General features: G+C 37.2%; 1 protein-coding gene across 1 annotated transcript in view; it reads left to right on the forward strand.

Annotated features, from left to right (window-relative positions):
• Positions 1 to 23,500, forward strand: part of myo1g (myosin IG) — a 61,639-nt gene that overhangs the window by 5,590 nt on the left and 32,549 nt on the right. Inside the window, exons 5-18 of the mRNA XM_055220072.2 lie at positions 1,507 to 1,560; positions 1,665 to 1,763; positions 1,903 to 2,019; positions 2,107 to 2,313; positions 2,839 to 2,984; positions 3,123 to 3,237; positions 3,310 to 3,480; positions 3,991 to 4,061; positions 8,724 to 8,798; positions 9,547 to 9,679; positions 14,434 to 14,600; positions 18,710 to 18,917; positions 19,635 to 19,858; positions 19,933 to 20,077. Of these exons, the coding sequence (XP_055076047.2) occupies positions 1,507 to 1,560; positions 1,665 to 1,763; positions 1,903 to 2,019; positions 2,107 to 2,313; positions 2,839 to 2,984; positions 3,123 to 3,237; positions 3,310 to 3,480; positions 3,991 to 4,061; positions 8,724 to 8,798; positions 9,547 to 9,679; positions 14,434 to 14,600; positions 18,710 to 18,917; positions 19,635 to 19,858; positions 19,933 to 20,077 (1,932 nt within the window). The remainder of the gene's footprint in view (positions 1 to 1,506; positions 1,561 to 1,664; positions 1,764 to 1,902; positions 2,020 to 2,106; positions 2,314 to 2,838; positions 2,985 to 3,122; positions 3,238 to 3,309; positions 3,481 to 3,990; positions 4,062 to 8,723; positions 8,799 to 9,546; positions 9,680 to 14,433; positions 14,601 to 18,709; positions 18,918 to 19,634; positions 19,859 to 19,932; positions 20,078 to 23,500) is intronic.

A 23,500-nucleotide genomic window follows, 5' to 3' on the forward strand; every position in this document is an offset into this window, starting at 1 on the left:
CACAGTCACTTTCGCCAAAGGTGCATACTCTCTATTGATTTTACAGTTAAGTTTTGCAGGTCCATACTAAAAACAACACAAACTTACCACTCAGAAACATCCATTTCCAATCTCCAAACAATTGGTTGTTCCTCAAAATGTATCTATGTCTGCTCAAACATATAAGTTCTGTTAATTAATGTGAGTCACTAACATGAGCAGAGCTCAACATTATTATTCATGACCCTTCCAAATAAGGTAATAACAGCCCATTTCATTCTAAGTAAAAATCATTTTGCCCTTAATAAAGGAACATACCTGTATCAGAGAACAATGTAACATATTGTATCAATGCATTTTTTGGCACCTTTAATAAACTGTATTAGCAGGAGCAGCAGCAGTCGTAGAAGTAGTAGTAGTAGTAGAAGCAGTAGTATTAAAGAAGTTAAAAATAATAAACATAAACCTTTAAATGAAATATAGAAACAATCTTTGTGCGATCACTCTTTTTGAAACTTTTTGTGGGCACATAAAGAAAAAGCACGTTACTCTCACACGCATCCACATGCTTAACTTATGAGAGGCGATAAACATCAAGTAGAAACCAACTGCTAAGAGATAAAGACATTAAAATCTTACAATACTAGAAGATAGCACATTCGCATTGTTACATTACATATTGTTTCTACTTAACATTTCAAACACTGTTTGCACTTTCATTAGGGCTAGACTGTGTCCTGATTAATAAAAGTAACTAAACGCACACTATTCAAATATTTTGAGCATTTAGAAATAACGTTTGTAATTGTGTGTGTATATTATCATACTGAAGACAATCATAAATCAAAAATGGGAAGCAATAGAGTTCAACAGGTGGGATTCAGGTAGGCATGGGTCGGTTTAAGATTTTGGCGGTATGATAACCTTGAGCAAAAATACCATGGTGTCACAGTGTTGCGGTATTGCCATTGCATCACTAAAATGTGTTATTTTCAAATGTCTGCATATAGACGGGTTCATCGGACGCACATGCGCTGACGCAATACACGTCTGGATCCGAACTTTACTTCTGGTTTCGTTTTTTTTAATGGTCTGACTAGTTGCTAAACTGATCTCTTGAACAAATGCCTTGTCGAAAATAACAAATGTTTTGATTTCCTAGGCAATCTAGGTGTTGTTTTCGCTTGTTATTTAAATAAACTACGTTTAAAGAACTTTGTTGTTATTTATTCTTAGCAGAGTATACCGGAAGTTACGTGTTGACCACGACAGCCACTTGTTTATGTTGTTACTGCTGAAACCGTCTATACAAACAACAACTTTTCAAATGGACACAATACATTTTATTTTTAAGCAACATACAACATGTATGCCTGGTAAAAAATAAGTGTAATATATGTATAATTACATGACTTAATTATTTTTTGTAAACACAGCTCTTACCTTGGAAACAGTATTGAGTGGTTTTGAAACGTTGACTCTTTAAAACCTCTGGATAACAAAATTATTTGCCTTCTGTCTTTTCAGTCAAGAGTTGTTCAACAGCATGAGGGAGAAAGGAACTTCCATTCATTTTATCAGGTGAGATCTTCGGATAAAAGCTTTTGTAGGATTATTATATTGCCTGCGAAAACTGTTGTAAAATGTTTAACAGACAATGTTTTATGTGTCGTGCTTTTTATCAGTTGTTACGGGGAGGGTCTGATGATTTGCTGAAGTCCTTGTATCTGCAAAGAGATCCTGCTGTATATACCTACACAAGTCAAGGAGCCTCTGTCACAGTTGTATGCACTTACCTTATATGATTTATAGGCTTTACCCACAAACATCTTTTTCACAGACCAACTCGTAACCATCGAGACTGACTGAAGTAGAGCAAAATGGGCCATTATAATACAAAAACCTTTCCTACTGTCATCATAGGCATCCAATAATGACTCCTTATGTCACAAAGCCGTGATGGCAGCACTGAAAGTGATTGGCTTCAGTGCAGATGATATCAACTCCATCTACAAGATACTTGGGACTATCTTACACCTGGTGGGTCTCATTCTGGAATCAGTTTTCAAGCGTGTTTCTGTCGATTTGTAGTTTCTAATTTGATAAACGTTAAACATTCTGTTTCAGGGTAACCTTCAGTTCACTAGTGACGGCGAACATGTCACGCTTGTCGGAGAAGACACAGTGAAACAAATTTCTGAGCTGACGTCCACAGAAGTGGAGAATGTCAGAAAAGCACTGCTCTATCGCACGGTGGCAACTGGAGGTGGTGAGGTCATCGAGAAGGGACACAATGAGCAGGAAGCCAGCTATGGAAAAGAGGCTTTTGCCAAGGTATTATGTTTTGGACTAATGAAAATTCTTAAAGGTGCAGTGTGTAAATTTTAGTGGCATCTAGTGGTGAGGTTGCGAATTGCAACCAACGGATCAGTCCACTGCCCAACCCTCACTTTTGAAATGCATAAAGAAGCTACGATAGCCACCACCGGACAAACATTTCATCATCGGAGACAACTTAGTAAAAAGGTTTGCTTCTGTAGAAACATGGTGGCACAAAATGGCGACTTCCATGTAAGGGGACCCTCTCTGTATGTAGAAAAAAACATTTCATTCTTAGGTTATAAAAACATAACGGTTCATTTTAAAAGGTCTTTATACACCACTGATAATATAGTTTTGTGTATTATTTTGCATTTCTTTAAAGAGATCCTTCTAAAAATTAAACACTGCACCTTTAAAGTATACCAGATCAATGGGTAATGGTAACATACTCGAACTTTCAGAACCACCACAAAATTATGTTTGATGTCTATAAATAATAAATGTTTAGTTGTAATTTTGGTTGCCTTTGGTTGTCAGGCTTTGTACGAAAGATTATTTGGTTGGATAGTTGGCCATATCAATGCAATGATTGAAGTGAAGGACTACAACCCTGCCCTGCACGGCAAAAACACCGTTATAGGTGTGCTGGACATCTACGGCTTTGAGATCTTTGACAACAACAGGTCAGTCTCATTCATTGCATTGTGTAGGCATTAATATTTATTGCATTTATATGCTGCAAATGTATCACACTTATTTGTGAGTGGTTTAATTTGTTATTTTTTTCTTATCTGTTTCTTTCTAATACTTCATGATGGTAGCTTCGAGCAGTTTTGCATTAACTACTGCAACGAGAAGCTACAGCAGCTTTTTATTGAACTCATCCTACGTCAGGAGCAGGATGAGTACCAAAGAGAGGGCATTACATGGCAACATGTGAGCATAACACACACACATTAAATACATTAACTCTTAGATCTTTAAAATCCCAACACTGTTTTTCCTTAGATTGAATACTTCAACAATCAAATCATAGTAGATTTGGTAGAGCAGCCTCATAAAGGCATCATCTCCATTCTGGATGAGGCCTGTCTCACTGCAGGCAAAGTCACGGACACCGTCTGCCTGGACAGCATGAACAAAAAGCTGGGTCAGCACCCTCACTACACCTCCCGGAAGGTATAAGCACAGCCATCCGCATCTTTCCTACATCACCATTACTCGATATTAAATAACACAATTTACCCCGTCATAAATTATACAATAAACCTGCACCTTCATTTGAAGAGGTTGTTTACCCAACTATCCTTCATTTATTCAGGTGAACACATAACATAGTTATATTGCTCCTGTATAGTTCAGTGGTAGAGCATTGCAATAGCAGCGTAAAAGGTCATGGGTTTGAACCCATACCTTTTAATGCACTGTAATTCGCTTTGGATTAAAGCATCTGTCACATGCATAAATGTAAATATTATTGAATATTATTGCATTGAATGGTCGAGCATCGTCAAAGTTATTTCATTTTGGGGTGAACTGGTCTTTTACCAGACTGCTGCACTTTGACTGCATGGTCAGAAGGGGGTGACATTCTCTAACTTTACATAGATATTTCCATAACCGACTGTAACACCTGTTAATAAAGTCATTGAGTGACCCCTTAAAATAAGGTTTTGTTTTATGTTTCAGCTCCTTCCCACGGACAAGACCCTGGAGTTCAACCGAGACTTCCGTATCCGACACTACGCGGGAGATGTAACGTGAGTCTTTGAAAGTGTTTTTCAGTGTTTTCAGTACCTGAAAAGATTGAGTGGTAAAACTCGACACTGGCGAGTATATAAAGCGATGTCAATCGTTGACGTTTTTATGAATTCTCGGGACGGTTTTAATAGGATGTGTTCGAGTTCATGCCGCACTGCGCAGACCGATCGGTGTATGACATCAAGCTATCGCGTGAACGAGAACAGTATTATCCCTCTCGCGGTTTCTTTGACGTCATAATTTTGTCGTTCTGCGCAACACCGCGGGAAGTCGAACTCTTAACTGAGCAGGTATTTATTTCCTTCGGTAGATAAACTTTCACTTTTCTGTTCTTTATAACACATACCTGTCTGTACTTGTATTATGCCACCAAAACGTTAACATGATGCGCAAATATTACAAACTCACCACTCGACGAAGACGATGGATTACAGAGAGACATGACTTGAGACACGTGAGGTGAAGCAGCAAAAAGAGAGCGACTGAGGCAACTAAAAATAAAACAATAAATTATTATTATTATATTTAAGCAAGAAACTTGGCAGGTGTGGCAAAAAGTTAGTTTTAGGGCCGGACTAAAATTATGTTTAAAGCAGGCAATGCTTTTTCTCTTCAGCTGTGAATAACTTTGGTAACTTTGTCACATAAAAATGGGTTACATATAAAAGTTACTATGATGTTGTTTTAGAGCCATATAACGTAAAATAAAACGTAATATAACGCAAAAAATTGGTATATAAAAACAAACGTCTATTTTAAGAATAACATACAAATTTATGCAGTATTACATCTGTTTCAATTTCATTGCTTTATCATAACAAATGTAACAAAGTATGAATTTCAATGTTCAACATGAAATCGTTTTGGACAATAATTCATTTTATCAATCAGTATTTAATTGGTTCAAGACAAAGTGGGCTGTGATTTCATTGGCCGATATTCTTTTCCTACCTATGAACCAAAACAGGGTCAGTTTTCATTTTATGCAGTTTTTAATAGCTGCCCGAAGGGAAAGTTTTTATAAAAGTTGAAGAATTAAATTTTAAATAAACAAACTTGCTACTGTTGCAGACGTTTGCAGTTCGTGAGAACTCAGCAAAGGCTGTGTCCTCATTTAGAAAATAGCGAGACCTTTTCTCATTGAAGAAAGAAGAACAGAGAGAAGCTATAGGAGGACACTGAAAATAGATGACATATTTTCGCTCCTAATAAGTATCTGCCCAAGTGTAGCTGCACCAGTCACCGATTTAAGCGAAATTGTTTTAAAATAGCTTCACCGTGTAATTCTGCAATTAATTTTCGTGTGTAACTGTTTTAGATTGGTTTCTTGTGACTCTTTCTGAATAAAGCAATAAGCAATTGCGATCAGAGGAGAGAATGGTAATATTTAAACTCAAGAGTTTTATTGCAGTCTGATCAGAGGATGACCTGTGTTGGCAAACACAAACCACATGCTTGATAACTAGGTTAAGAATACAGAGACTTAGTCCTTAGCACTGAATGACGCTATTATAACAGCCCTGCAGTGACACATGCACGCACACACACATATACACACAAAGACTCACATTCTGTGACAATTACTTTGGATTTGTCTGAAAATGCAGATATCTAGATTAATGTCTGGGTCACACACACACACACACAGACACACACGCACGCACACACGCACACACACACACAGAAACACATTACAGAAAGGTCCCTAAGGAATGAAGAGTGTCAGAACTGGGATGTCAAGCCTCACTAACACTCACAAAATAAAATCTGTGACATCCCTCAGGCTCTGCTGTGTCAGTGATGGAGAGAGGTTTTGCTAAATATACACGCTGACCAACCTTCATCAGACCCCACCAAGCCATGACCTAATTTCCTCTCTCATTTCTATAGCTAAGGCTACATTCGAAAAAGGATATCACACTTCTTCTTTTACTATTTCTAAAGCAGCGTGCCCCAGAAAGTATTTGGACACTTTTGCACACTTATGTCACTTAAAGCAACATTATGTAGTTTTTCGACCTTAAAATTATGTCTCTAAAATTATTTTAGTGGTAGAACAACTTTTAACTGGATAAATTCTCCTGCCGTTGCAACCCGAGCAGCCTCCTAGCATTTTTGCAGTACCTTTGAACAGAATGAACCAATGTACTCTTTTACGTTTAAAAGTGTGCCTTAGCTGAGTATTAGTCATTGTGCAATGATAATGTGTGCAACATTGTTATCACATGATCTTATCGCATCAACTATCGACATGTTGCTGATGCTAGTGAGATCATATGATAACATCATTAGAAATATATTGTTTCATAGCGTTTCATTTGCAATCATGTTAGTAGTATACTAAATCCATGAATAATTCAGTAGTAGTATTTTAATATTTTTTCAATATTGTTCTCTTTTTTATTTCACTTACTCATATTTGTCACCATAATAAGCAGCAATACGGTATGTGCTAACAGCGAGGAAACATTTCTATACCTTTATTAACCGCAAACAAACTACTGTAACTTTTATGTTAACACTGTGATGCACTGTGAGATTTCACACTATTTAAACTCCAAGTCTCACCCTGTTTTCTTAAATCTGCCCTGGCTGCCCTTGTCACAGGGTTTATCTGTCCATAAACTGTTTGTACCCCATAGATAATACTCTTTTACAGCCATGTAGGCAGGCATGTTTTTGAATACGTGAGTGAAGAAAAGAGCACTCGCATGCATTATGCATTGTTGTTTGTACTTGAGGGAATAAACACGTGTCTGTGTGTGGGTCTGACTGTTAGTTAAGCACATCTGCGCTTGTTAATCCTATCTACAGGGCTGAATAGGCAAAAAACACACAATTGTTTCTATAAAGCATTGTACAGTCTGCATGATCTACAAATCACACCGAATAATGCTAAGTCTTCAGTTTTTTTGGGGGGGGGATAGTTTACCCAAAATGAAAATTCTTCATCATCACCCCCATGTTATTACAAACCTGCATGACTTTCTTCAAATCACAAAGATATTTACATTTACAAAACACTTTTTTTGTCATTTTTCAAAACATATTCATAAACAAGTTTTAAAGGAGCATTTCAACCGTACAAACATTAATCTTTATTGAAAGTGCGTCATATTTGTAGTGGAAATGTAACATACATTTAGAATTTGGTGCCTATTTGACCGAGAAAAGGGGTGTTTGTAGTCTCACCCCCTCAACAAAGATATTGGACATCCTGCTTTCAATGATGCAAATTGATGATTTTTTACATCATTGAAAAAAGGAAGTGCAACACTGAAATCTGTATTTCTCCTGTCTCAGCGGCAACTGAGGAAATGATGCACAACCATTAAAAAACATGAATGGGGTTCTAACTATACAAAGCTTAATGCAAATAGGTGAAGTGTCCCTTTAAATATCATTGGGGTGAATACATTTGCATTTGGCAGATGCATTTATCCAAATCAACTTGCAGTGCATTACAAGGTATACATTTTATCATTTATTTATTTATTTATCATTTATGTATACAATGTATGCACTCTGGGATCAAACCTATGGCCTTTTGCACTGCTAATGCAATCCTCTACCACTGAGCTATAGGAACAATACACAAATGCATAATTAACAGATGAAGAATAAAGAAGTCAGCCCAACTATTCACATTTTGCACTTTTATATATATTTGTGGCCTCTGTACAATGAATGTGATCTGTTGGGCCGACTTTTTGATGTGGATTTTTATTCTTCATCTGTTGCACGAATGCGCGACCAGGTTTTATCCGCTTTTGGCACGAGGCGTCAAAAGTTTTTGTAAATTAATCTATGGATGTCTACGCAGCCTCGCGTGAAGTCGAACACAGCTTATCACATCTCACTCAGAGTCAAAACCCAGAAAGCACAAATTGCATAGACATTAGATATTAGAGAGATTAGAGATCGAGAAAGAGAAGAATAAAGGTCATCAGGAGTCCAGGTCAGGAAAACAGGATACAAGACAAGAAACGTGTAAAGTATATGTCACTTATATCATTACAATATGCTAACCGGATAACACTGGATATAACTTATTGCATATATAGTATAATAAAATAATATGTTACTACTAGCAACAAATCAATTACAACCTAACCATAGTGATTGTATTTACTTTGACCTAAGATCAGCATATGGAATCTATGTGGCTAATTTATAATACGTGTTGCTGATATGCTGTACCTTTTCTTGTAAATTGAGTTTTTTGGGGGGGTACCTTATCTCTAGAATTAGTCAAAGAGGTTGTATGATTCTTATAACTTCCCTTTCTGAACGTTTGATTAATTGTGCATGATGGCATGTGCAACAAATGCATATAGGGTGGCAGACTCAGATTTGCATAATTTAATGCAAGGCTTTTTTGGGGGGGTCAACCTCTGCTTCAAAGCTAAAATCTTATCAGAGGTCCGGCATGTCACTGAAACACACCAGTGGCTTTGCTGTCATCAGTATTAAACATGTTAGCCCTAACACCCCCCCCCCCCCCCAAGATACTGTAATGGTCCAGGTGTTGCGTAGGTTCACCAAATTATCTGAATCATCTATAGCCGTTTATGCCTGTGAGTCATGAATGAAGGACTTTTTAATTTCCTTCTTTGTATGAAGAGTTACTGATTTCTCTCTTTTCACTTCCTTTCTCTCAGATACTCAGTTGAAGGTTTTCTTGATAAGAACAAGGACCCGCTTTTCCAGGATTTCAAGCGACTGATGTATAACAGGTAGTGGCTTGAAGGCTTTAGCTTTTCTCTTAATCATACAAAGAAGCTGTTTGTTTATTCACTAAAGCAGGAGTTTTATACACCACTTTTTTCCCAGGGGTCATATCATACAATTTTACACCGTTTTAATATAGATCAAGCTTTACTCACAAACGTAGCCCCTTTTGTCTGACACTTTCGAAAAGCAGGTGCTTAACAGGATTTTATTTAAAGGAGGTGTTGTAACTGATTATATATACAGATGAGCGTTGTAGACTAACACACTTTCTGAACCAGACAAGATAGCCAGCATGCCTTCTGTGTAAACATAAATACAATCCTGATTCTGGGATTGCTCCTGTAAAGGGGACCTAGTAACATTGCTGTAAAATTTTGGAACGTGTCCTGTTTGAACAAAGAACAGGAACAATGACGTAAAGACAAGATTACATTTTCTGTAATCTGTGTGTGTAAAGGGATTATGTAAATTTCAGTAGTGAAGTCTGAGTATGTCAGATTGTGATGTCTTTTACAACCTGGCACTCAAAACAGACCACAAACTACATTCAGCTTTTGTGATTGATCTGATTTGTATAATTAGTTTATATGGTGCTAATAACAATTCTTCTGAATAAACTCTGGTAAGAGTGGCTGCACATTTTTGTATCTCTAAAAATGAACTATTTCATCTTAGACAATTAAAAATGTTTTTCTTATATTATGTGAAATATCTTCTCACATATCTTTGTCATCTACACCTGTCTTGCAGTTCGGACCCAGTTCTCAAGGAAATGTGGCCTGATGGGAAAATGAGTATTACCGAAGTCACCAAACGGCCTTTAACTGCAGCTACACTCTTTAAAAACTCTATTATCGCCCTAGTGGACAAACTGGCCTGTAAGGTAAGAAACAACAGACAGACTCAGGCAACTTATGGGCACTTAACTAAGACAAAACAATAATAAATGGTATTGCATTAAATAACAGAACACCAAATGATGGATCCTTTTTTAAAATAAACTTTTAAAGCCATTTTTTAAGCCAATTAACCAAACCCAAAGTCATTTGGGCATATTTCTGGAATCCTGGGTCAGCGTCTATTAATTGTCCTGTAACAACAATCATTTTAATACAAAATGAACTTCTCACCCAAACCTTATATCCAAGCCTTTCTGTCCTTAACAAAAATTGTGACTGTGTTCTATTTATTCATTGATTTGACTTAAAGGTGCAATGAGGAACCTTATAAAGAAAGACCTTACATAATAACCTGTAATAGGGCTGGGCGGTCTGGCGGTATATTCCATTACCGTGAAATAAAATGTCAGACGTAACAGACTTTTTATTATAATGTAAATAAGTGGGCGTGGCTATCTCTGCACTTCCGTATGGTAGGGGGCATGCACACCAAAGCTTTTACGCCCGCGGCCGGCGCATGCTTTCAATTGTTTCCAATGGAAGCTCTGCCTCTTCAAATAAGCCAGCAGCTAGCGGTTTTCTTCCGTGCTGAAAACCGGCGCTGAGCGCACTCATAACAAATAAACAAGTTATTTAATTTTATAATAAGCACCAGTGAATCCACTGCATGTCTCTCGCTCTCTCTCTCTCTCTGTGCTCATGCAGCAGCAGGTCTCTCGCATGAGGTCTCTCGAGGCGCACGCAAGGGGCTGTGTTGCCAAATAAAGAAAGCTCTTCTCACACCATAATGCTAATAGTTGTAAAGTTTTCTGAACTTTAAGCAAGCTAAGGCAAAACTTGCGTTTATATCAGTGACATGTGCGCTGCTGGAGCGATGTAGTTTGATGCACCATTTGCTTATAGTACAAACATCTTTGATCAGAAAGACGAGAAAGAGACGCGGTTAAGGACTAATCTAATAGAAAGTAAAAGGGTGTCAAGACCTTAAAGGCGGAGTCCACGATGTTTGAAAAACGGTTTGGAAAAGGAGACGGGCCGACTACCAAAACACATTTATAGCCAATCAAATCAAATGCCGGGTTGCGTATGTGTGAGGTGGGTCTATCAACAGAAGGTCCAGATTCTATTGGGGTAGGGGCGTGTTTGTTTAGGTGATTTCAAATATCAACATTGGCTTTCAAACATCATGGACTCCGCCTTTAAGACTTCACGGTAATCGCCTCATAGCACCTGTCACATTTATAATATCTATAGCTAAGTTTCCATCCACTTGTCAATCGAATTATCTGAAGTTCGGTTAAAAAACTTATGCGAATAACCTGGTGAAAGTGTGTTTCCATCCAACGGCTTTAAAGCGAATAAAAACCTGTGCGTAATGACGTCACATGCTGGTTTGCGATCAAATTGGTATATCGAATTGACTTGAGACATTTGAAGGTGTTTCCAATCATTTTCGCACTGAATCGCACAATATTCAAGCAAACATTTGCGAACAAAGTTTTGCTAGACAAATTTACGGCATTTCACAAGTTATAAGTGCTTATGTGCCAGCTGAGCTGATAGCGACATATCAAGCTATAATAATAAGAAAATGACGTTAATTGCTATGATGATGCAGATGCATGTAAATGCCCAACGACAACGGAGGCATTAACGTGAAATGATAGTCCGGATCAATTCTTAACGTAAATGAGAACGAAAAAATATGTGTAGAGTGGTTATTATTGGAAGCCAATGAAGCTACGAGGGTTGTTTGACCGCGGATCCATCTCATCAAGGTCAAATTTGCTTTTATTTTCCCTCCGGCACCGTTGCGAGATAACTCTTTTTTGAAACACGTATCGCTGTTTGAGCGCCTCATTTACTCCGGAGGACGTCCCACGTCTTGACATGTCCTTCGCCAGTGCCTGATCAATTCTCGCATTTCTGAGACTTTTGTTATCTAAAATAGAGCTGTAATCGGGCCTGAAATGACCGGAGCCCGACAGAATGTAGCACGAACCCGAAAGTACATTTAGATTGAAAGCTTTTTAAAAGCCCGAACCCGTTTACAGCCATACATTATTTAAATTTGCGCACACAAACAGCTTTTATCAAGAATGAGTAATTTACACAGGTTTTAACATTATTTATTAATGACTAACTGGGCTACACGTCACTTGGAAGTTGAAACAAAGAATAAAAAGTCATCTGTAACATCGTAACATCTCGTTCTAAATAGGCATATGCAACATTATAGGCCAACATGCCAATAAAAACAATTATTTCTTAACGAATTAAATTAAGATAATACATTCTGAATAAGATGGTTATTTGGGAATAACGAAATTAAGATAAAGGTTCCGTGGTATTTGCTTCGGCACTTTCTTTACATTAATGCCAACATTAGTCTATATCCTCTGTCTAAATTATGTATTTAAGACTGACTAAGTAATATTTAGTTATACATTAAAAAACCTTTACTCACCAAGATTAGGCTACATGTTTTGTTGAGGAAATTATTAAATCCACTGTAAATGGCTTCAGCGTGGTCCTGCGCTTAGGCATTCAGCAGCAGCATTGAACTTGACCGCTCATTTAGCCTACCGTGCAAAGGCGGAGCACGGCCCGTGTAAAATGTTAGAAATGAAGCCCGAATCCGACCGAACCCGTCGGGTTCGGGCAAAGATCTTCAGCTCTAAAATAGCCGTTATTTTCTCTGGTAAATTAAATGTAAAATTAATCTCGTCTCGTCGTTTGTCTACTTACATCTGACTTTGTTGACACACGCCATGTGTGCTACCAGAGCGGAAATGACCTAAAACTTTTTCTTCTTTGCAACCATAAAAGGACCTAAACCTTAATCGCAAATCATTATTTATTCGGCAAATAACGTTTCCATCAGCGTTTATCGGATAAGCCATATATCGATCAAGATAAAATCCGATGAGATCCAACGTATTTCTTTTGAGTCGATATTCATGAAATTCAATCGAATTTTACTGTTTCCATAACGCATTTTTCATTCGATATCACTTAATTCGGATAAAAACATGTGGATGGAAACATGGCTTATATCTAGAGCTCCATCTCTCATATGCAGGTATTTATCCTAACTGTAGGTTTGTGCATATATTCATACTTGTTTATTTAACATATTGCCTGTTTTTAATGTTCCATATGCATAAATACAAAATACAACGAATGCATACTATAGCTTCAATAGTCTATACAATTAATAACTTATTTAAAAACAAGATTCTGTCTATTAAGATTCTGTTGTTATTTTTTGTGCATTTTCACTTTAACACTAACCTTAACTTGCCCATAATTTAAAACTGTGGTCAGCATTTAGTTAAAAGCTATAGTGAGTGGCAAATGTCTGCAAATTTTGATATTCAAAAGACAATATAAACTGAAAAACTTGTATAACTACTCTACAGAGTGCATTTTGTCCCTACGTCCCCAAGACATGTTTGTCCTGTGGCAGCTACCATAGCTTCTTTTTGCGTTTCGAAATTAAGGTTGGTTGCAATTCGCAATCTCACCACTAAATGATGAACTCAGATTTTGATTAAAATTATATTTCTACACCAACTGTAAACATTTGTAGTTTTAAAATCTAATTAAATGGTTTGTAGATGGTGACCTCTGTAGTGCTTCAAGTCTAGGCAAAGCTATCATATGAATTACCTATTAATTTAATCATGGCTCACTCTGAAGAATCACCCCATTAATACTCTTTTCTATAAAAAGATAAGTAGGGGTCTCTCAGAATAGCCCAGGTAATCTCTTATGTAGACATGTTGAAAAATGCAATTTCCCTAATGGAGACTTTCTGTATTTGATAAAGCTGTTAACAGCAAAGCTACACCTGCTAAATCTGACTTTAGTACGGGAGCAGCACATAGCAGATGTCTCTTTCCTCTCATCTGGTGTCCTTTCCTACCAAAAAGAAATGCAAGGGGCATTTGGTGCTGTTATTTTTGGACGACCTGGCTGCTCCATGCATGAAAGTTTTTCTTTCTACCAGTCTGCACGAGTGCATGTGTTTGTGGGGCAGTATCAAGGACAGTGTTTTTTATGGTCACAATAAAGGACTGCCTGCTCTCCCTCTGCTCCTGTGGGAGCACCTATACAGTAGCGGATCTGACCGTTCACCTCGTCCACCCTGAAAATCACATGCTCTTTTTCTCTCTCTCTCTTAGAAATAGGTGCACATGTGAATCTATTAATTGGTGTAACTTAATGTAGTCAGATTTATTCACTTAGTAAATATATTTTGATTGTAATAAAATGAATTGCTTTTAATTGCATAGCTAATTAATTAACTGATCATTTTAATTGATTGCACATGACGGTATGTGCAAAATAGCCTAATTGTAACAGAGTCAGATTTGTAACCCGACGGCCACAGGTTCGAATCGAATGGCTGGCAGGTAGCGACTGAAGTGCCCTTGATCAAGGCACCATATCCCCAATTGCTAGACAAGTATATTATTAAAGGAATGGTTCACCCCAGATTGAAAATTAGCCCATCCATATGACTCTTGTGGGTAAATATATGTGTTACAATACATTTGAGTGTATTATAGTGATTGACATGCCACGTTTAAATGTAAGCACATCTACATAAAAAATAGCACACATCTGTAAGACAATAATTGGTTCTTCTGCTACCATTTTGGATCTAGATGTGTTTACCATGATTGAATTGAGCAATTCCTCCAAATGAAATGATTTGAAATTGCTTTCACAGGAGCCCTACTATGTGCGCTGTATAAAGCCAAATGAGGTGAAGTCCCCGTTGATGTTCGATGATGCACGCTGCCAACACCAAGTAGCGTACCTGGGCCTGCTGGAGAACGTCCGTGTACGTCGGGCTGGATTTGCCTACAGACAGCTGTATGCACGCTTTCTGCAGAGGTAAGAGGTCAATTATACTTACTTTCAGACTCCACAGGTCGTTTAAGAACAAAAATGGCAGAAGCTAATTTAAATTAACAAGTTCGATCTGAGCGATAAAACATTCAGGGCTCTATCATTCACACAAGTGTCTTTTACTAGTTTCAACCCGGCGCAATGATCATTTTTACGTTTAGCGCCACGTTGTTTAAATAGCAAATGCATTTGCGCTCAATTTTGCGGCAATGGACATTCTGGTCCGAAACAAGGTGTATTCAGGTGCATTGTTAGGGCGTTGCTATTTTGAGGCAACTAAAATAGACTTCGCCATTGACAAACAAAAACCTGGTCTAAATTCAATGGAGCAATATTTTTTTTTTTTTATTTAAAGATCGAGTTAGTAATTATGCGCCTATAAACGGGACGACAACGCAGGTTTGCTTATTGCACACATGGATGCGCAGCAGCACAAAAACGCTTTTAAATATGAAAAATCAAAGGATTAAAATGTAAAAGATTATTATTGAGTCTCTTGGACATAAATTAGGACTGATTATGAGACGTTAGAAGATGTAAAGAGCTGCTTCACCTGTAGCCTGGTAATTATATAAATGCTTTGCTTTAAACAAATGCATCTATTTTTAAATGTTTTTTAAATGCTACCCCAATGGATTGATTGTATATGATGACTCTGTACCTGTGGATATGGTGAAATGAGAAACATTTTTAAGTAATGCTTTTTTTTAAAAAAACATGCCGATGTCCAAGTGCTGAAACCGCTCTCCACATGTTTGTAAATTCTTTATCTCTTGTTTGTTACAAATAAAGTATTTTTAGAGTACAAACCTTTTCTTGCTTATTTGCAATTTATTTTATGAGATTACAATGATTATGTAGGATATCGATACATTTACAGCAGTTAAAGATACAATTTGTATTTATGTGCCGAAAGATGGCGCCAGATCAAACAAAAACAATGATGTTGTTTACTGACGCTCTGAAGCAGCGTGGAATTATGGGATTTGTAGTCTTTAACTTTAGCCATCAATCAGACGAGAACGAGAAATCACGTTGATGGATAAGGTAATCAAGTCTTATAAATGTTGCGTTTGATGACATCGTTTATTTCATTATGTAAGTTTATATGTGATGTTCAAAACGAAATTGTTAGTCACATTGATATTACAGTATTAGTCCAAATTCGATGGTAAACACAGCTCAGAATTAGGTTTTCAACTTACAATGATTTTTCACATAATGTATTGACAGTACAAATCTTATTGTGAAGTGTCTTAAAATGACCATTTATATTGCTCTACAATACCTTTTGATGTGCATATCGTCCGCGGGAAGACGCGCTGATTACAGTCTACACACTAATGTTGTGATCAATATAATAGCATACGTTTTTTGAAGGGTTACGAATCAAAACAACTCTCCCATCGCGTAAAACACAAGCATGATCAGTATCTCACAATCCCTTTGATGTGCATATCGTCCGCGGGTAGACGCGCTGATTACAGTAATGTTGTCATCAATCTAATAGCATACGTTTTTTGAAGGGTTACGAATCAAAACAACTCACCCATCGCGTAAAACACAAGCAGGATCAGAATCTCGGTCTAGTTAAATGTTGTCTTGAAGCTCTCTCTATCCAGATAATGCAACACCAAATTGATCCTCCCTCGTTTTGTTCCAAACTCTTCTTGGGTCGTTTGGTTGGCCCGTACGCTTACAGGAGCTGACACAACCAGCGGCAGACGGTACAGAGATATCCATAAGTCCATAAGCAAGCGCATAGTTCCGCATTTGTCCACAACCCTGGCTGCGTCCGAAAACTCAAGGCAGTGAGGACTGTGAGGACTTGTGGCCTCGCTGCCTCATGAGGACATGACTTCGGACTCGGAGGCCTGAAGGCCGCTCAGAGAAAGGCTTTCCGACGCACTTCAAAGGCAGCGTGTTTGAAATAAAAACAGAGAGCGCCTTTGTGATAACTAATCACATATTTGAAAACTACAATACTAATTTCTCGCTAGAAATGAAATTAAAATGCTTAAAAAGTGAAAATATACGTTTATTTTCACTAAATTTGTGCTCCAGCCGCTTCCTTGGCCGCCATTTTATTTTTTCGAGCTCGACCAGTGTTCTCATGTGGGTTACGTCAGTAAAGGCGGTGACAAAGGGTCACATGGATATTAACGTCATTGACAGGAGACTGCACTGCCCCGTGTCAATGTTTTGAATGGAAATTTTCTCACGATTCACAAGTAGTTGAAAACATTACAGATATTGATAGTAATCAGCTGGACAAAATATATAACACTGGCCTAGTGGTTTTTGGAGATTTTACTGCAAATATCTTACAAATTGTACCTTTAAAACCCTGCTATTTTTAATTCTATGACTGAAAGAAAACGGCTTTTAAAGGTTTTAATCCCAAAATATAAAAATTTTAATAAAAATGAAAACAATACAGTTTTTTAACATTATTCTTAAACTGGTGGTCTTCTTCCTCCGCTTAGTTTTCAGTTTACAAATTCCGCTTTTTAAATAGAGATTCAGCATGGTGCCAGGCCCTACTGGTTTTTAAAGGGGAGGAGAGCTGAGACTCTCATTGGTTTATTGCATGTTACGCCCAAAACACACCCATTACTCATTACGAGAATAGGAACAACCCTTTAAGGCCGTGCGCTTGGCGCATAAACCAATTTTCCCGTTGTTAAATTAGCAAAAGTGGAATCGGACACGCCCAATGTGTAAAATCTATTGACAGAAATTTAATATAATACACATTACTTTATTATCAGTGGTGTATAAAGACCTTACATAATAAACAGAAATATTTTTATTACCTTAGAATGAGCTTTTTTATTTGAGATTTTTATTTATTTAATTAAATTATTTATTATTAAAACTTATTATTAATTAAAAATTATTCTTTTTTATTTATATAGCGCTTTTTACAATTGTTTAATTGTTTCAAAGCAGCTTTACATTAATAAAAACATATACCACAGGTCTGTGAGCTTCATTATTTTTTCAAAATTAATGTGCCCTCACAATTTTAATCAAAAAGCTAATCTTCTCCCCTCTTCGAAACGATCTCTCTTTACTTCCGGTCACAAGGAAGGGTGAGAGGGCGGGGCCTGGAAAAAGATTGCAGGGATTACTAACATGTCCCAACTTCCAACGATCCAATCAATTCTCAATGGACAAATTCATGTCCAGCCCTGCCTTTTTTCTCATTTCAGAAGTCGTTTTCCTTGGATATACGTCAAAACGGGAAAAATAAGACAATCGCTACTTCCGTTAAATTGTGACTTTAGGGCACTTAGTTACAAACAGTAGTATCTCAGACTGTATTTTCCAAGTTACGGTTACAAGTTAGTTTCCACAAATGTCTCAAAACTCCTTCGTTTAAATGCGATACGTAGTATAGATTCCACAACTGTATGTGGTTTTCCAGATTCTGGAATGAGGTTATAGGTTGTCAATCAAAAATTGTAAAACATGTATAGTAGCCAATAAAAAGAGCCATTAAAATGTAATCATGTTAGACTAGAGAAAGCAAGTTAGTAATGTCAAAGCTGTCTGTGATTTTTGCAACATGATCTCATGGAAATCCATGTTATAGTCACGGAAAATTCAGCTTTTTCCGTGATGGGAGCATGGATGTCTTTTTCATGTCACTCCCACGGATTTCTCGTGTCATTTTATGTATTGTTTTTTCCTATTTTAAAATCATTGTCGCTTGGGGTTAGATTTGGGGTTTGGGTTAGGATGTACTCTTATGTTAGGATTTATTGGTTTCTACATGGTTTTTATCTGCTTTTAAAACTATTCTCGTCTGGAGTTAGGGTTTGGGTTAGAATATCTAAAAATGTAACAGAATGGGATTCTAACCCCAACCCCAAGCGACAATGGTAAGCAAATAGAAACTATGAGAAAACAATACGTAAAATGACACAACAAATCCGTGGGAGTGACACGGAAAAGACATCTGTGCTCCCATCACGGAAAAGCTGAAAAGCTAAAATTTTCCGTGACTATAATACAGATTTTGATTCCGGTTGGTTTTTGAATAAGGTATAACGTGAGTATTTCCATAAAGACGTCTTCTCTGTGTTCAGATATAAGATGACCTGTGAGTACACGTGGCCCAATCATCTGATGAGTACAGACCAGGAGGCTGTGGAGGCCATTGTGAACCAACACGGATTTGAGGATGATGTAGCATACGGCCACACCAAGCTCTTTGTGCGAACCCCTCGCACACTCTTCACCCTGGAGCAGGAGAGAGCCGCACTCATCCCTATACTTGTGCTCTTCTTACAGAAGGTGATGAACGCTCTATCTGTCTGCTCTTTCGTTTTCTCTCTCTTTCTCTGTCTCTCTCTGCCTATCTGTTTCCTGGGGCGGTTTAGGTCTCTGTCTATCACCCATCTTTATTGTTTCCCATGAGTCAGACACTCTACCTCTGCTGCCTCTCTCCCTCTATGTCTCGATCATCTTTCATCTTTTCATTTCCATGTTTTTTGCTTTTTCTCCAGCTGTCTCACTGAATCATTCTTGACTTCTTACATTTTAATATGTGTTCAGATTAAAAGATTGGATTCTAACACCTAGAGATCAGGTCCCGCTTCAGTCTGCATTTATGACCTCATACAAACTCAGTTTTAAATCATGCATGATATAAACCCACAACTAAACTATAGCATTGAATATGTTTTTTAATGTGTTAAATATCATTGCTTTTGAGTTCAGATTTTGGTCCAAAGTGACTCATTTGTTGCAATACAAACATAATCCAATGTTTTTACAGTATAGACACATTATTTGGTGTTTCCAGTTCACTGCTGTCTTGATGTGAATTAGTATAAAATGAGTGTGACCAAAAATACAAAAGTGCACTTGAATGCCAAACGTTTCATGAAGAAAGTACATCAAAATACTTATTGATTAGGATTGAACCCACTGATTGATGTTGCAAGCTACAGGAATACTTAATCTTATTTCATTTTGCCCACTCTCTGTATTTCTTCTGTATTTCTGCAGGTATGGAGAGGAGCATTAGCACGGATGCGCTGTAGGAAGATCAGAGCCATCTATACTATAATGGCCCATTATAAATGCTATAAGGTGAAGGCTCACTTCTGGGAGGTGGAGAGACGATTCACCAACGTTCGAAACATGGCCGATTATGGGAAGAGCGTGGAGTGGCCGGTGCCCCCTGCAGCCCTGATGCAGTTTCACAAGATCACGCAACACCTCTACCGCCGGTATGTCATCATGCCTACTGTTTATCGGGTGCTTTTATGTGTTATTTAATTAACTTAGTATCTTTCTCTCTAAGATGGTGGGCACGACAGCTCATCAAAAATATCCCCCCGTCAGATATGGCAGAGGTGAGAGCGAAGGTAGCTGCTCTGGCCGCTCTGTGCGGTGAAAGAGTGGACTGGGGTTACAGTCGGGCCTGGGAGAGAGACTATCTGGCCAATGTAAGTTTTTAATACGTAAATTTGTGTATGTTTGTAGTTATACAGTACTGTGCAAAAGTCTTAGGCCACCATACCAGAATTAGATTTGTTGTTTTTGCAATGTTATAGTGATCATATATAATTGTTTCTCAGTCTCTTTAAAGGGACACTTCACCCATTTGCATTAAGCTTTTTATCGTTAGAACCCCAGTCATGTTTTTGAATGGTCATGCATCATTTCCTCAGTTGCCGCTGAGACAGGAGAAATATGGATTTCGGTGTTGCACTCCCTTCTTTCAATAATGTAAAAATCATCATTTTGCATCATTGAAAGAAGGAAGTCCAATATCTTTGTTGAGGGGGTTTTCTCAGTCAAATAGGCAGCAAATTCAAAATGTATGTTACATTTCGACTACAAATATGACACACTTTCAATAAAGATTAAAGGAATAGTCTACTCATTTTCAATATTAAAATATGTTATTACCTTAACTAAGAATTGTTGATACATCCCTCTATCATCTGTGTGCGTGCACGTATGCGCTGGACCGCGCTGCGACGCTTCGATAGCATTTAGCTTAGCCACATTCATTCAATGGTACCATTTAGAGATAAAGTTAGAAGTGACCAAACACATCAACGTTTTTCCTATTTAAGACGAGTAGTTATACGAGCAAGTTTGGTGGTACAAAATAAGACGTAGCGCTTTTCTAAGCGGATTTAAAAGAGGAACTATATTTTATGGCGTGGTGGCGCTTTTGGGAGTACTTCAACTCAGCGCAGTAACACCCTCCCTCTCCCATTATGAGAGGGAGAAGGGGAGCAGACTTTTCAGGCGAGTCGAAGTACTCCCAAAAGTGCTATTACGCCATAAAATATAGTTCCTCTTTTAAATCCGCTTTGAAAAGCGCTACGTTTTATTTTGTACCACCAAACTTGCTCGTATAACTACTCGTCTTAAATAGGAAAAACGTTGATGTGTTTGGTCACTTCTAACTTTATCTCTAAATGGTAAAATTGAATGAATGGGGCTAAGCTAAGTGCTATCGAAGCGTCGCAGCGCGCTCCAGCGCTTACGTGCACGCACACAGATGATAGAGGGATGTATCAACAATTCTTAGTTAAGGTAATAACATATTTTAATATTGAAAATGAGTAGACTATTCCTTTAATGTTTCTAAGGGTGAAATGCTCCTTTAATAGAATATATCCAGAAAATACAGGAAATGTGTATATAGTATTAAAAACTGTATAAAAATGTGAATTGATGTGTCAAGTATTTAGGGTAAACTCCCCTTCCACCTGAGCAGTAGCAGGAAACTGCAGAATCTGTTAAACCTAAATAAAATTAAATCCTAATTTTTTAATTGTAAAGAAATTAGTCTTTTTACTTCATTCTGCTCAAAAACGCTTAAGATGTGTTTACTGCCAAGAGAGGTCACACTAAACACAGACGATGCCTAAAAAAGACATTTAGTCTTGAAAATTACATGTTTTGTTTTTTGTACATATTTCCTGTATTTTCTGTTTGTATCTTAATAAAATAGATTGAAAAATAAATATGGATGGACATTAAAACTTCTAACACAACAAGTCTGGTGGTGGCCTAATGGGGCATACACACCAAACACGAGTTCAACGATTTGCGTGAGTAGATTACATACAAAGTCAATGCAAAATCGCATCAGACGCCTCCTTGCGCGGGGCGATGCGAATGATTGAAAAATTGCGCAAGTTGAAAATATTTAACTCGAGCGAAAAATGCACATGACACAAAGTTAAATCCCACGAGTAATCTAGAGCGAGCAATGCGATGCTACGCGTTTGGTGTGTATGTAGCATAAGACTTTTGCACAGTACTGTATATTCATGTATATAATTAGGTTAAAAATCAATTTTACGGAATGAGTCATTTTATTTCACGGTATATATGTTTTCATCTTTATGTTTATATTGTTTTTGAATATACAAATTTGCAGAAATTTGCCACTCACTAATTAGCTTCTAACTAAATGCTCGCCACAGTTCTAAAAATATAATAAGTTTAAGTTCGTGTTAAAGTGAAAATGTATTAAAGATAACTAAAGATAAGTCTTGATAGACAGAATATAATTAAAGTTTAGGAAACTTTAGGTGCGGAAAGTGCTTTCTTTATTTGGCAGCACAGATCCTTGCCACCTTTCAAGAGACCTTTGCATGCGAGCGAGAGAGAGAGAGACCCGTCCCGCAGTGGACTCACTGGCGCTTATTATGAAAAAAATTACTCATTTGGATTATTTCCTGTTCTCTATCACACTCAGTCTAACATGCGGAAGTGCAGAGTTGGTCACGTCCACTTATTATGCCGAATACACAGAATAGAAAAATCTGTTACATCTGATTTTTTATTTCATGGTAACGAAATATACTGCCATACCGCCCAGAACTATATATAAATAATGATATTTGCTTGAGAGAAATGTATAGGTGCTTCATTACCTTTGCATATATTATGCAGGATTTTAACATTAATTAAACTTATTAAAGTTTAAACTGTAATAAGCCTAAAGCCCAGTGGTTCATCAATCCAGGAATACTTTGCCATGTTAATGCACTATGGCCAATTATCGTTGAATCTCTTAGGCCTTTATCAGCATAAAATGATGACTGTTCCTCATTATTTTCATAGTTACATTTTTATTATGAAGAAAATATGAAGAGTTTGGTTCAAAAACGCAATAAATCCATTTTGACAAATTTCGGTAAAAACGTGTGTTCTATACCAAGAAAGTGACAAGATGAAAGCCTCTATTTTCTGTTACAAACTTTCACATAGCATCTTTAGCTTATAAAAACATAAAAAAATTCAAATCCATAACAACTTGATTTTCAAAGATTTATTATAAAAGCGAATTCTTTTTTCCACAAAATGCAATAAATCCATGACAGTTTTTTTTCAAAATGCTATAAATCTATTCAATCAAATGTGCATTCATCTTTGCCATGTTATATTCATTTAGTTGAACAGTTGTACACACTGATTAAAAAAATAAACATTAATGGCATTAATAAAAACACTTACTTTGTCATATTAATAACACTGTCATTGCTGCGGTTATACTTGACGTCGTTGCTTAACGTTTTTCACAGCGATCAGCTGTAAAATGTTTTGGTCTTGCTCGATTTTCGTTGACTTTGAGTAAAATAATGGAAAGTTTTTCATAAGATCCTCTGGGGTCAATGTGTTAGCATGAGAAGCTTGATGCTGTCAAAAGAACAAGCGAACGTCTTCCGAGTAAATTATTAGATGTTGATGGCTTACGTTTCTTTCCCGTCACAGAAAACCATCACAGGTTTATCAATGCAATTAAAGTATTATTTTGTTTTGTTTGTTGATCACGAAGTACAAAGTAGATGAGGAAAACTAGGACTCTGTGTACTCAGCGCCAGTGTTGGGAGTAACGC

Source organism: Misgurnus anguillicaudatus, chromosome 20 (assembly GCF_027580225.2).
Source record: "Misgurnus anguillicaudatus chromosome 20, ASM2758022v2, whole genome shotgun sequence".
NCBI classification, from domain to species: domain Eukaryota; kingdom Metazoa; phylum Chordata; class Actinopteri; order Cypriniformes; family Cobitidae; genus Misgurnus; species Misgurnus anguillicaudatus.